We start from the raw sequence: 14,317 nt of genomic DNA, 5'->3' as shown, positions 1-14,317 counted from the left end.
ATAGAAATATTAAAAAGCGTGTGATTAAAGATGCAAGTATTAAAATTTTGATTTTTAAAATAATATGCATAATTATTGTAAAAGTATGTCAAAATGAGATATCAATGAAAATAATCAAATTACTAATATTTAAGTCTAATAATGGAAAGGAATGGACTTATATAATGGTGTTTTTGTTATTTAATATTTATAAAGGAATGTTACATTCGCTCATTAATGAGTTTGATTTTTAAATATTTATTATAATTATTTTGTTTATACTATTCGAAGGTTATAATTATTGAGAACAAATATAAGATATCAGAAAAAAGTAAAATAATTAAAAATTCTGATATTTTATAATGATTACTTTTAAAGTAGATTATGGTTCAACTTGGATTGAAAGAGCCTTATCAAAGTGTCAAACCAAGCTGAATCCTTTGTAATAGAGATCAAAGTCCTGATATTAAAAATAAACATATGGAAAAACTTCCAATATAATGCCTTTTTGTAAAAAACAAATGCTTTTATATCACACAAACTGTATGTGTTCATTCAAATCTTAAACTCTGATTTAATTTCCACCCGCTACCACCATTCGACTAGGTAGATGACCATCTTGCCACGCTGCCCGCCGCTATAAAGTCTATCGATTGACCTCACCTAGCAGCTGCGTTTTACTATCGATAATCAGTATAAGCCAAACACATTCAAATATACTAAAAAAATAGTTATAAACTAAAAAATAGTTATAAACTCTAATAATCCCCACCACTCTTATTGTTGAGATGTGCGGAGGTGTGGCCTTATGACGTCTGCAAGTGCAATAGCCGCGTTTAATAGCGTTTACAGCTTTTCGCGTAATAGATATCACGAGTTTAGCAATCGTTATTGCCTCCTGCTGGTGTTTGCTACTCTCTTTTGTAGGTGGTGGCAATGGCTAATCAAATGGTTGCTAAACAATCGCACTGAATGGCTTGAATGCCTTTTCGCATTTTTATTAAACCATTTTATCGTTATTTTTAAATTTCACCTATACAAATTAGAGTATTAATTTTATTCGTAGTATCACATTGATAGCTCTATTATTTGCACCATAATTTGCATTCAATTTTTGCGGTGCGATTCTGCACACTCATTGAAATAGAAAGTGTTATGGACCGTTATTGTCATATACATATAAATGCCTTAACTTTGATGTTCATATATCATTTATATTTTAAATTTTATATTTTTGTACGTTTTCCATACCAGAAGAGAAATATTCTTGGATATTCAGTCGTTATTAAAACAATTTACAATCCATAAGATAGATGGCGCTGTATACAAATGTGTTCTAAAAAGCTTTAAAATGGTCGTAGACAATTGCCATATTATCCTTTGACTCATCAAAATCACATGTTATGATTGTTAGCCGATCAGCGACATGGTAATGAAGTAAAGATATACGTAAAATTCAATAAATTATATAGAAAGAAAAAGAGAGATTGAAAGAGAGACCCTGCGAAAGTTCTGTGGAAACTAATCATATCCAAAACTTTTAATGACTACTGAGAGTATATGAGTGGTAAGAACCCCTCCGCGGAATTTGGAAAGGATCATTTGGAGAATAATCTAGATCCATATTCTTGATAATAAGGCATCAAAAAATCTTGCATTACTTGTATACAAAAATTTATATATTTGACTGATGTGTTAAACCACCGCATAAAATGTTTATAATAACACTCTAAATCTGGGCCTCTAGTATTTATATGAAATTTTAAAGTCTATTCAAGCTTTTACTTCTGCTCGTCTTTTCACACATTTCATAAAAAATGCTTCTATTTAATCATTGACATTGATATAATTTTCAACTCTCAGTCAAGTCTAATTCCCACAATTCTAAATCAGGCTTAAGTGAACTGTTAAACTGTTGAGTTGTGGTCGTTTCTGTTTATTTATGGCACATAAAATTTTGATTATTGATTTTTGCCTGTGAAATAAATATGAACAAATGAACATGTTATCAATAACAGCAACAATAAGCTATTATTAAGATAACAACAACATAAAGCCACTATTAAGATAACAACAGCAGCAATATGGATAATAAAAGCATAGCGTATTCAAAAACTTGTAGGCCAGCACACAAAAGCCGCTGTGGTGAGATTAACGTGGGACGCAGTCGTTATGAGAACATAATCGAGGTGCGAATGTGAACACGAACTTAATGGCTTTAAGGTCTGCTATGTTTGTGTGTCTTTTTCATCAAAATTTGTGACATCTTTGTTAAGGTTTAAGCGTGCAGTTCCCATTGTTTTGACAGACAAAAGTTTTATTATTTACGAGCACACTTACATTTTAATGTCATAAATCATTTTTCTGGCGCTTATTGATTTTGGTTTTTAAGTTCAACTTTTGTTTACACTTGAAATAATTTTTTTGTTTTTAAACTAACTTGTGTGTGAAAGTATTATTGTATATTTTGGTCAATAGAAGTTTTATTATGTGTAGAAATTGTTGCTTAAAATATACTGCTAAATAGATTTTAGAGAAAGAAAGTATTTATTATTAGATCGAAAGCTATATTGGTAAACAAAATCCTTCATTGACACCACTCACTGTATAAATTTATGCAGAGAAAAAAATTAATTTTCCACACTTTATTTCCATTATATCAATAACGCCACCATAATCCCCACAATAATTCGCACGTTTTGTACAATTGATGTGTGTATTTTTCCACAGATTTCATTATTTATTTCTTTGAGTGAGTTAATTTATGAAACTGTGACTCATTTACAAATCATAAATAAAGTTATATAGCGCACTAAAAGCATTCAAGCGGAACACTATTGGAACGCACACAGACACACTTCCCTGCACTTAACACACACATACACAAACATAATTGAAAATACAGTTAAATATGCTTGTGTGTGTTTGTGTGCATAAAAATAAATTTTGATTTGTGCTTTTATGGGCGTTTAGCAATTTTAAGACTATGATGCAGAAGAAAATCTGGTGAACAAGAGCACGCCTTGAAAGGTTGGGGTGTTGTCATGCGCCGTTGCGAATCAACGCCGTTAAGCGCTTTGTAATCACCGGATTAGTTGATTGCTTTACGATGACCCAAAATGCTTGTAAATACATTTATTATTTGTTGTTGTTTCTATGTGTCAACTAAAGTGTGGAACACAGTACGTGTGTATATGTGTGTGTATAAATAGGTGAGTGTAATGACATTGTGGCAGCACGCGCAGCTTAAAGCTTTTAAGTTATTAGTTGCAACATTTTTGTGGCTCAATTTGTAATCCTACTTTAGAGTGATACAGACTAATAAGTATTTTTGTCAGATTTTATAGCAATAAATCAAATCAATAAACGCGAAAAAATTGTTGATTTCGAACTATTTGATTAGAATTAAAGAATCGTTACTCAACAGGTCAAGCCTAAGTAGTGAAAAAGGGTGTTCTCGACTCGTCCGCATTATATAGCACTATCTATATTAGACACTTGACAGGACAGGATTGCTCTGTGTGTTGAAAGTCAGTTAAAAGGAAGCCAAGCAAATTTGTCCAGACTCCGAGAATAGTTAAACTTCATATAATAAATAAATTTCGGACAACAAAAGCTGGAACATAGTCCATGGAATGGGTGAACTTCAATTCAAGCGTACCATAATTTCTTCACATGGTCCAAAAATCTAAGCTGCTGGAAACTAAGTATTCTGTAACTTATATTTACATATATAAATCTTTTTAAATAGAAATTGACACTTATTTTCGGCAATAAAAAGCTTTCATTATACAGAGAGCTTTCACCACATAGAAAGCTTTCATATGCGAGACTGCGTTGTATGGCAACTGCTTGAAGCTTGTTAATTAAACTCTAAAAAAAAACAAATTTCTTTATCCTTGCATAGCAATGCGAACGTGTGAAAGTTGAATAAGAGCTTTAGGACTTTCTCTCGCCATACATTCATGATTTCAAGTGTATTTTAAAGTAATAAACGAATTTCCTGCCCTCAAACCGAATGAAGTTTATGGTGAAGGGCTTGGAATTAAATAATCAAAATATCCAGCTAGCAATGTATCCGCTTAAAGTTTCGATTTGGAGTATAATTTCAAAGTGTGAACTCGAATATTATGTTTGAGAACCAGTAATGAAAAAGCATAGATAATCGACCGATTTGGCGATTGAAATTTGAAGAAGGATAATTTAGAAAATGGGTCTTGAAGTTAACTGCGAATTGGAGAACCGACCTCTAAGCTTGCTCTGAACTGCTGATAAGGATAAGTCTTTCATCAGAAATAAGCTCGAAGGTTTGAAATTTCATTTTGTATCAGCCTAGACTTCAAACTAGCGTCTTCGATAATTAGAAAAGAACTCGACTATCTAATGTACTCAGCTTTATATCTTCTGGACTACTCTTTATAACGACATTTTTCGCTAATTTATGTTATTTATGTCTATTTTGTAAACTAATAACTTTTTTAACTTAGGGAAAGGAAAGCTTCAAAAAAATTATGAATGTCTGCAGTTTTCCTAGCATATTAAAGTGTATTTTATTTAAGTTTTAGAGAAAATCTGCCGACAATGCGCCTGAGGCAGATTGGGATTGTACAACTGCACAATACTTCCACGGCTTGGTAAGTCAGCAGAAAAATAAATTAAATGCGATAATCATTGAATAAATCCAGCAAACGTAAGCATAGCACACAAACATTAAGGCTCTACGCCGATGCCACCACGCCGTAGAATGCACAAAGAAACCGATGAATGGAGTGTAAACAAACATTGACAAGGCGTTGAGATGATTTTGAGTGACTTTCAATGTTGTGACACTATGTCGCGGCAATGTTAGGAGAAGTGCGCGCTGCCTACTCGCGCAAAACAAGAAAAAAAAATAGAAATTGAAATGTGTGTGTTAGTATGATGGGCGTTTAGATGGACATGCCGTACTTTGTATGGCGCGCTGAAATGCCAGAATGCGTGTCACTGACGATGTACAAACATAGTTGTTAACCAAAAAAAAAAAAAATACAGTAACGCTCAGTTTGTAAAGTCTGCGGTGGCACGCAGAAGAAGATGTTAAATGACAAGATAAAACTTCATTAAAATTCCGCTGCGGCATGTCAATTGCCATAAATGAAAATTTAATGAGAAGCGAAAATGTTTGAATGAGCTAAAATCGATTTGAAGTGAAGTGAAAAATCAAAACAAAAAGGAGAAAAACTGAAAATTACTGAAAAAAGAATTGAAAAGTGTTAATTAAGCGCTAAAGTTGCGCGAAGATTTTCCAAAATTTTTATAACAGTATTTCGTCAACATTTTCGCTTAAGTGAGTATAATATGAATCTTAAAGAATGCTGCTTCACTGCATGCAACATTATTTTTTCACTTTCGCACTCAATCTATAAAAAGTATTATTTGATTAAAAAACAAAGATGCTCGCGGCAAAAAGAATGTAAAATTGCTGCGTGCGAAAGTGAAGAAATTGCATGCCACAGTTGCAAGTGCTACTGCAAACGCCCAAAAGTGCCACACTCACAGCGGCGACATACATGCGCTGTCCCACTCACAACGCGAGCGCTACTACCACGCTTACGTATTTGCGTCAGCATGCAACTTTATGCCGCAGGCGCAGAATTGCAGTTTCACTGGCAAATTTAACGCAATTCGCAACGCATAAAATCAACCAACCAGAAAACACTGAACAAAAAATTCTGAAAAACAAAAATTCAACAAAAAAGTGTTGCATGCAACTGCAACATAAATTTGGCAACCTTCGACTTTAGTTGCCGGCGATGAGTCGGTTAGTAGGCACGAACAGCCTCCAGACCCTTTGTGACTCTTCACAAGTATAACGTACACACACACACACACATTCATATTCCGCTTATATTTAAATCTGGCATTTCTGCCGTTATTTTTGTCCTGCCTGACTGCCTGCCACATTTGCTGTTATTATTCTTGCTTAAATTGTCAATTGCTTGGCAGTGTCGTTCGTGCCGCTTCGAGTCCCTAACAATTTATCTTACTTACTCGCTACAAAGACGCGCCACACACACACACACAGACTTATGCATTGGCGCATGCATATATCAATACATATTAATTTATATGCATATCGGCGCATATCTCTTTTCTTTTGGGGTCTTCCCGACCCCAATTATTGTTGTGGTTCATTGTGGTTGCAACAGCAACAACAAATCAATTTAACTTGTTTTGTGTTTTTGTTGCACTGAATTTTTTTCGCTTAATCAGACAAAGCGGGAAGACGTAATGTTTCTCGTTTTTTCAGCGCAGTTACTTCAACTTTTTTGTTTGTTCAATAAAATTTTATTATCGGCTTAAATAACGGTGTGTATGTATTTTTGGTAATACGTATGTGAGCGAGAGAGTTGCCAACTAGCATTAATTAGGCGTTTTTTAGTTTATAAAAGCATTGGCGGCATAAAGTGCGGATTTGTAATCTCTCCTAGAAAAAAGACTGTAGCTTTTCAACACTTTTTTTTAGCTTTGAGAATTACCAAAACCTATAACTCACTGAGAAATGTCCGATTTTCCAGTTTGAATGAGTCTTTTCAGAATACACGAACACTGGGAGAAGGTTCTTGTTATCGTTTACCGAAGAAGGGCCTACTTAAACAAAGTCGATACCTTGAATTCATAACGGGGTCCCATTACTGAGTGCAAAATATAGTCCGAAATCTCGAAATCCAAATAGGAAATTCTCATATTTAACATTTACGTTCTGAACTGAGACACTCTGGATCTCTCGATAAATTTTAATCAATAAGCGAGTTTCGACTTGAAGTTGAGTATTGAAAACAACTCCGAAATAAACATAATTAAAAATTAATTTTCACTAAATCATTATAAAATAAAGAGATTCAAAAAGAAGAGAAGAAAGAGAAAGAGAAGTAAAGAGATCTCGCGGTCTCTTTCTTAGGAAACTCCCACTTTTTCCAATTTCAATTAGAACACAACACTTATATTCACAAGAGTCTGGCAACTCTATTTAATTACTCCGCAACACGGTCAAAAAATCTTGTTCACATCAACTCGTAATTCTTCCGATAACGATTACTCATCTCGATGATTTCATTTTTTTGTCTTTCTTTTTCGACTTGTTCTTCATTTTCATTTGTGATTTCTGCTGTAATTGTGCTCGCGTGGTTCCAAGTCCTATTTTTTATTGCTTTTTAACCCGTATGCTAAATTCGGGCTAAGGCTCAAATTGCACGCACATTTCGGTTGGTGAGAGAAAGTTTATTACCACAACAAAGGTAACCATTACACGCTGGTGCGTTTTGGGTCATGAATTTTTGTGGTATAACGATGAGTAAGTGGTCCACTGCCATCAGCTTAACGAAAGTGTTACACATTCCCACCATCTTAAATTAGCAGTTATAGGCCACAGAATGACCTTCAAAATGAATGAAGTGTGGTAACTGGAGAAAATTTTGAGATTTCTGAAATGATCAAAAGGTGCACAAGCGAACTAAGAAGATGCTCTAAGAATTTATAAAATTAATAAATTTGGGAAAACATGTGTTAATAATCATACCGATGCTTCTACTTAAAAAATCATCAGAACACATAATTTGAATTAGCCAAGTTCCACATGAATTAACTGTCAAATCAAAGCCAAGTAATACACCTTTTTGGTTGCAACAATGCTTAATTAAGGGAGGAAATAATGAGTATGATGTTGGAGACACATACACAGTTGAAAAGTTTAGAATCTGTATTAAATTCAAACAACAACACCTAGCAGTTTTAAGTAAGAATATATTTTGGAGCCAATAGAAAAAGAGCCATCACTTATCGGGTTAAAAATGTCCTTCTTAAATATTGGAAGCTTTAACTCTACTGAAATATACTTAGTTCTCGCAGTTACTCAGCTACGAAAGTCTTTCTTCAATTTCTCCAATATTTATTACATCAGCATGTGCTGCCGCACGATTGAAAGCGAGTCTACTTGTGGCTGTATGTGCACTTCCATGATATTTGTGTTATCACTGCATGTCATGCCACAGAAATATAAATCACGTTTGCCACATCTTCTGGTTTTTCTACTGAGTTTGCTGTCAAAGCGCTGTGCATTTAACAACGGAGCACACACATGAAGACGCGTCTTAGAAAGAAAGAAGTGCAGCAAGTTCAGTAAAATTTCAAAAAATCAGCAAGAAAAAAATCTGTCTTTCACGTTTTCCGTTTCAAGTTGCATGCAACAATTTGGTAGTTAATGTTAGATGTGTGTGCCACATCGCAACATCGTGATGATTATTATGTGCGCATTTATTTATTTATATAAAGGTAATTTTTAAGTACGTTTATAAACGAAAGACATGAGGCAACAACAGCACTTACGGTACCGCAGAGACCTAATAATAGATATTTAGCTAACATGCAATAATGCTTACACACATAAATCTATCGATTCTCAACAACAAATACACACAACTTATATCCATGTCTCAGACTGCAAATTTCTTCCCTTTGATTTATTAACAAAAAATGTGTCAGTTGGTTTCTTGTTTTGGTAGACAATGCTATTGGTACTATAATTGAATCATGACTACAATAAAGTAGTAGAAAAAGGTACATTTTTGTGTCCTGATATTATCCACACATTGACAATCCACATCCTCCAATATTACTTTTTTTCTGTCTATCTGCTTAAACTGGCCAATCCACAATCAAACAACCAACTCTCTCAGAAGTCTCTAAAACTCCCTCGCTTTATTCCAACTTATTAGATCTCTTTGACATAAGACTTTTCTTAGAATTCATAGTCCATCACATTCAATTTTCTAATAACTCTATGGCGAAGACGGTACTCCGCTGACCTATTGTGCTATAGCACTGGATCAATGGACCTCTCGTGAGCTTGGTTAGCAACTAAAACCTGATCGGTTGCGAGATCCCTTTGGGCTAAAGTAGAACGCGAGAGGTCGGCGGAACTACGTGCACTCAAAAAGGTTCACCTTGTCGCAATAATGGGAGTACTCACTCAACACTGCGGATTGGGCATACATGCGATGAGACTAGGATAGAAGAAGTTGCCATACCTGAATGGAGGAAGGCGAAGTGGAAACACCAAGTCGCTTCTTCCTACACTGTCAAGCGTTCGCAAGACTAAGGTTGGAACTTCTCGTTCTGCTAAACTTTTGACTATCCATGCGAACTTGCAGAAATAGACATAGATAGTATTCTTTGCGAACCATATTTACGAGTATTTTGACATCACAATGGGCCATCTGCTTCTGCAATCCAAGTGGGATCCATCGAGAAACCTGTCACGAGAGTCAGCCTTTGAGCCTAACCTAACCTGTGACGAAATAGTCACAAACATCAGACGTTTGTCCATTCGGATGTATTGTCCTTTCGGCGAATCTTATGCTCGAATATCTAAAATAGGATTGTTATTATCGACTTTGACACCTTAGACGAACATGAAGACAGATCTCTGAATTCTTAACTAAATTAGTCGATAGACTCTAGTTTACCTATCGCTTAGAGGACATTGAATTCATAGCAACCATGTAGATACACTTTTGTAGTCGGTTATTCCTAACCCTTCCCACCGAAACTGACCGAAGAAAGTTATAAACTGGTATTTATTTAATCAAATGCTTTTGCTTGCATTTCACTGTCATAATCATTTACAAGCGCTATTGTATCTAACACTAAACGTTCAGCGACATGTTGTTATAATTATCCAATGAATGATTGGCTTCCAAGGTGGTAAGGTTTTAATTGAACTTCAATAGTTATTAAGTAAAAACAATCAGCGAACACAGCTTAAATTAGACAACGCACTATTGATTAACATTTAAAAGGCATTACGCGCGACTTAAAAGCAGTCTAAACAGTTATTAAATAATTTGAAGCACCCTCACCATTCCACACACAAGACACGCTAAATGGTTGGCTGAGTTCGGGTAGTCATCAGTATTCGGACATACGCAGGCAATAGTCGGCATTCGACATCCGATTGCAAAAGAAACAAGTAACGGCAAAATGCTCGCTACCTTTTACAATCTAACGGCACTATTAAGACTCTGCGAGGCATTGACATTGACGCAGGACCTGGCATTTGTAGTACGAGATATTGCGGCAGCCGCTGGCAAGGAGCAACGGCATGTACACACAATCATTTATATTAGCGGAGAAGAAACGAAGGAACAACAAGAACTGCATACAGATACACTACTCGCTGGACTACATTCGGCAAGCAATCCGTGGCCAATGCTGCAATTCGATGCCGGGCCGCCAATTCGACGCTTCTGGGACAACTTCAATAATAATTACATTGCTGTAGTCCGGCTTCAAGGGCAACTGGAGCGCGATGTACAATTGTTGCACGTTTTGTGGCAGCGATTGTGGCAAAATACACAAAGTCGTATAATATTGCTGCTAAACGATGACGTTAGTACCGCATATGTTGCACGCATATTGTACTACTGTGCAACGCACAACGCGATGAACGTGATTGCATTGCGCGCCGAAGAGACGGTGCGAAAGCGCAGCTACTGGACGCTGGAAATATTTCCCATATGGCAAGTGGTCAAGCACACGTTTCTGCCTACATACCGGCAAACATTTCCTCAACATCTCGGCAATATGCATGAGCAACTTCTCCGTATCGCGACCACTTACACCTATCCGCAGTGCTATCTCATGCGTGATGCACACGGTGACCCTATTCTCAGTGGACACATCGGTAAGATATTTGTCGAGTACGCAAAACATAATGCCACACTCGTGTATCCGTTAAGCAAGACACACAACAGCTTGTTTGTCGATCGTTTGGATGACTTGGTGCAAAATGGCAGTGCCGACATGAACTGCTTGCCTACTTATGAGAATCCAACTCGCAATCTCAGTTACTCAAGAATGTTCGACAGTCATCATTGGTGCCTTATGGTACCCGTGGAGGAACCTCTGCCAGCAGCAACATACTTTTTCATCATCTTCGACAAAGCAACAATCATTATGATGCTGTTTGGTCTACTGGCGCTTAGCTTTACACTCACGCTGACTTTTTATTTACAAGGGAATGAGCTCTCATCTGTCGATCTCGTATTCAATGCGCCCATCTTGCAGGGTCTACTCGGTCAAACGTTTTGGATGGAGAGCCTCACGTTGGCCGCACGCAGCGCAATCTATGTGAGTATCTCAGTGGCAGGTGTCATCTTCAGCACCACCTACGGCACTTATTTGCAAAGTTTCAATATGCGTGCACCCACTGCAGCGCCAGCCGAAAGTATACCGGAACTGTTGGGGCGTGGTCTCAAAATATTACTGCAAACCGATGAAATGAAACTATTTGAATTGCCAGTGGAAGCGTTTCAGTGGTTCGTGCCATTTCTACCTCAAGTGACTGTTGTTGAGGACAAAACCGAAATTCTACAATTACGCAATGCTTTCGATACACACTATGTGTACATGGTGACCACTATATGGCCCATCATTGAGGAGCAACAGAAGTTCTTTAAGCGTCCCATTTTTCGTCTCTCCAATATTTGCCCCGTCAACAAATGGCCGTTGGTACTCAGCTTTTCTGAAAACTCTGTGCATCGTTGGGCTCTCAACGCCTTGTTGGGTGATTTGCAGGCCGCGGGTCTCTTGGAGTATTGGAAGCGACATGCCTTCGTTGAAATGCTTCAATTGGATGAGATCACTTTGCTGGATAAAAGTGACAAAAGCAATTTCGTACCGATGAAACTGGAAGCTCTGCATATTGTGCTAAGTTTACTTGCTGCGCTAGAGTTGTTCGCCGTGGTGTGTCTCCTGCTCGAATTGGGTTGGGCAAAACGAGAATTTATTTACAGACGAGTCCTTGGTTGGTTATAAAAGGAGGTCACGGGAACTGTGGACCGCAAGCTGTCGCACTTAAACCAACATAAAGTCCTTCGTGCGCCGACAGACGAATTCTTGATCTGTAGTAACTACCTCATCGAAAGTTATACAACACTATATACACTCACAATTGTTTAAAATTAAATTGAGCTCCAGTCCAAAATTCAGTTAAATGTAAATATCTCTCAAAATACTGATTAGGTCAACTATCAAATACAGTCTGGTTACGAAGACTAAGCTGCTGAGTTGGCTGTAAATTTATAGATACAACGTCGGTACGTAGATAAGTACCTAAGTTCGACGTAAGAAAATCCAAATAAATAATCTATACATAGTAACCGGAAACTCAGCGCCAAGTGGATGCATTTACCTCACTCAAGGCTCTCGGCGAAGTCGTTCACTCCGACGTAAAGCCTACTCGTTGAGGTTTAATTGATTTCATGTTACTTCTGACGATCTCATACCAATAGCTTAACGTTTACCTAATCTTATGTGTAGCTAAAATATTGTTCTGCCCCAGATAGCAAAAGTACAATTATACTAAATTAGAGAGAGAGAGAGACGTTCCCAGAATGTATACTTTGGAGATGACCTACTTCTATCCTGGAATTTCTCACTAAGTATTATTGCTATATCTTTTTTAAACGTCTACTACTCCATGTTTTCAAATGTAGAATAAGCGTTATCATATTTGAGCCCTTTAATCCAAACTAATATTAGACGACTTATTGATCCGCACTCACCTTTTAATTGCACACTCACACTAATTTTAAATAAAACGAATATTCACTTCCCGAATTGCACCCACAGGTTATTTCAATTATATTTATTAAAATGATTCTTAATTAATTGATAATTACAATTGTTAGAAGGAAAACGGATATTGCGATTCAAACTGCGACACGTGATAACTTGTGCTCGACGGCGAGAAAATAGGGGCGAGATCTCCTTTGCGATCCCTTTTGTATAGCCGGTGTGGTATCCTCGTGCGTGCTGTTATCGGTTTAATGTATGTGTGTATCGGTGTGTAGTATTGATGTGTAGCGCGCTCTTGAGTGGTGTATGATGTGGATTGTAAGTGGTGATGTGGTGAGTGTGGTCAATGTAACGTCTGAAGAAATGCCGGGAGCCTTTGAAAGCGTAATTGAACTGACTTGGGTCGCACAATGAATGGACTGAGCGCTATTTAACTTCTCGAAAAATATTGTTAGGCTTCCATGATGGTAATCTTGTTATCACAGAGTTCACAGTTCCTCCAAATTTAAGCGGTAAATTCTGTCTTTCACATTTTCCCGAAATCAAAACATATAATCTCTTATGTGTTCGCTCGCTGACAATGAACACAATAAACGTTTTTTGACATTTTGACTTCGTTCACACCTCCCACAAGTGTGCCACCCCGCGAGAGGGCGCCCCGTAGGTCGGTAATCGTCATGTTGCATTGTCGCATTCAAATCCAATTTGTTGCACATGCAATTATTGTGCGATTGTCAGCGACATTAGCCAAACAATTATTGCACTAAATTGTTTCCCTTTGTTATAACAGTAACAAATGTAGAAAAACGACAAAATACATATGTACATGGAGGCATTAGCGCGAGCATTGCACGCCGATTGCCACATATGGTTGGTGGTTGGTTGCATGGTCGCACTTAATATACATTTGACATGTTCAACATGTTGCGGAATACAAATTTTGTGGCACGTTTTTGTAGTGTGTCGTCTAGAATTTGGAAGCGCTTAGAGGTAAATGCTAACACCTGCAAAAGTAGAAACAACAACAACACGGCGTTGGCATTAGCATAAACTGCCGCTAATGACATACATGTGTTGTCACTTTTGGTCATAGCCGTCGACGAAATGTGTTGCATGCACACAACTAATGTTAACTAAGTGGCGCAAAATAGTGGCGCGCACAAAGCTGTGTTGCATGTGCAACAGGAAGCGACGTTGTGGCAACACTAAGAAACGATTTGACACAATATGTCTCGGCCCAGCTTATAACAAGCAGATGCAAAATAGCAATAGCAACGAAAATAGTGTTTAAAATTTAAATGTTGCCAAGAAATGAGTGCGCTTTCAAAGTGGCAAGCAGCAGTAGCTGCTCTGTTGCAACGAAGATGTCACAATAATCGCCGCAAGCTCTGCACAAACCACAACCAGCCAGCTGCAATTACAAGTTACATGTCCATATGGATGTATGTATATATGTACATATGTGCCTGTAGATATTTTGGTAGCGTCTTTTTTGACAGATGTGTAACCATTAAATCTGCGCCGTCTATTTTCGGTTATTTATTGCGACTCACTTCCACTTTAGAGCGCGCGGCCTTTTTCGTTTCGGGGGCATGTTCATGTTAATGCAAGTACATACTCGTTACATATATAATGAATATAAGTATTTATGTAAATGTGTATATACTCATCTACAGTTCGTCCAATCATTTGTTGTTTTACTAACGAGATGTCGCCTAAATGA

General features: G+C 37.1%; 1 protein-coding gene across 1 annotated transcript; it reads left to right on the top strand.

The window, feature by feature from the left end:
- Positions 1–9,996: 9,996 nt before the first annotated feature.
- Positions 9,997–12,075, top strand: LOC105210231 (uncharacterized). Its single transcript, XM_011181051.1, has 2 exons — positions 9,997–11,760; positions 12,040–12,075. The coding sequence occupies exons 1-2, from the start codon at positions 9,997–9,999 to the stop codon at positions 12,073–12,075; spliced, it is 1,800 nt and encodes a 599-aa protein (XP_011179353.1).
- The last annotated feature ends 2,242 nt before the right edge of the window (positions 12,076–14,317 follow it).

This window comes from Zeugodacus cucurbitae, chromosome 2 (assembly GCF_028554725.1).
Source record: "Zeugodacus cucurbitae isolate PBARC_wt_2022May chromosome 2, idZeuCucr1.2, whole genome shotgun sequence".
In the NCBI taxonomy this organism is placed as follows: domain Eukaryota; kingdom Metazoa; phylum Arthropoda; class Insecta; order Diptera; family Tephritidae; genus Zeugodacus; species Zeugodacus cucurbitae.
Note: the sequence above shows the minus strand (reverse complement) of the source record. Positions and strands in the feature narration are given on the sequence as shown.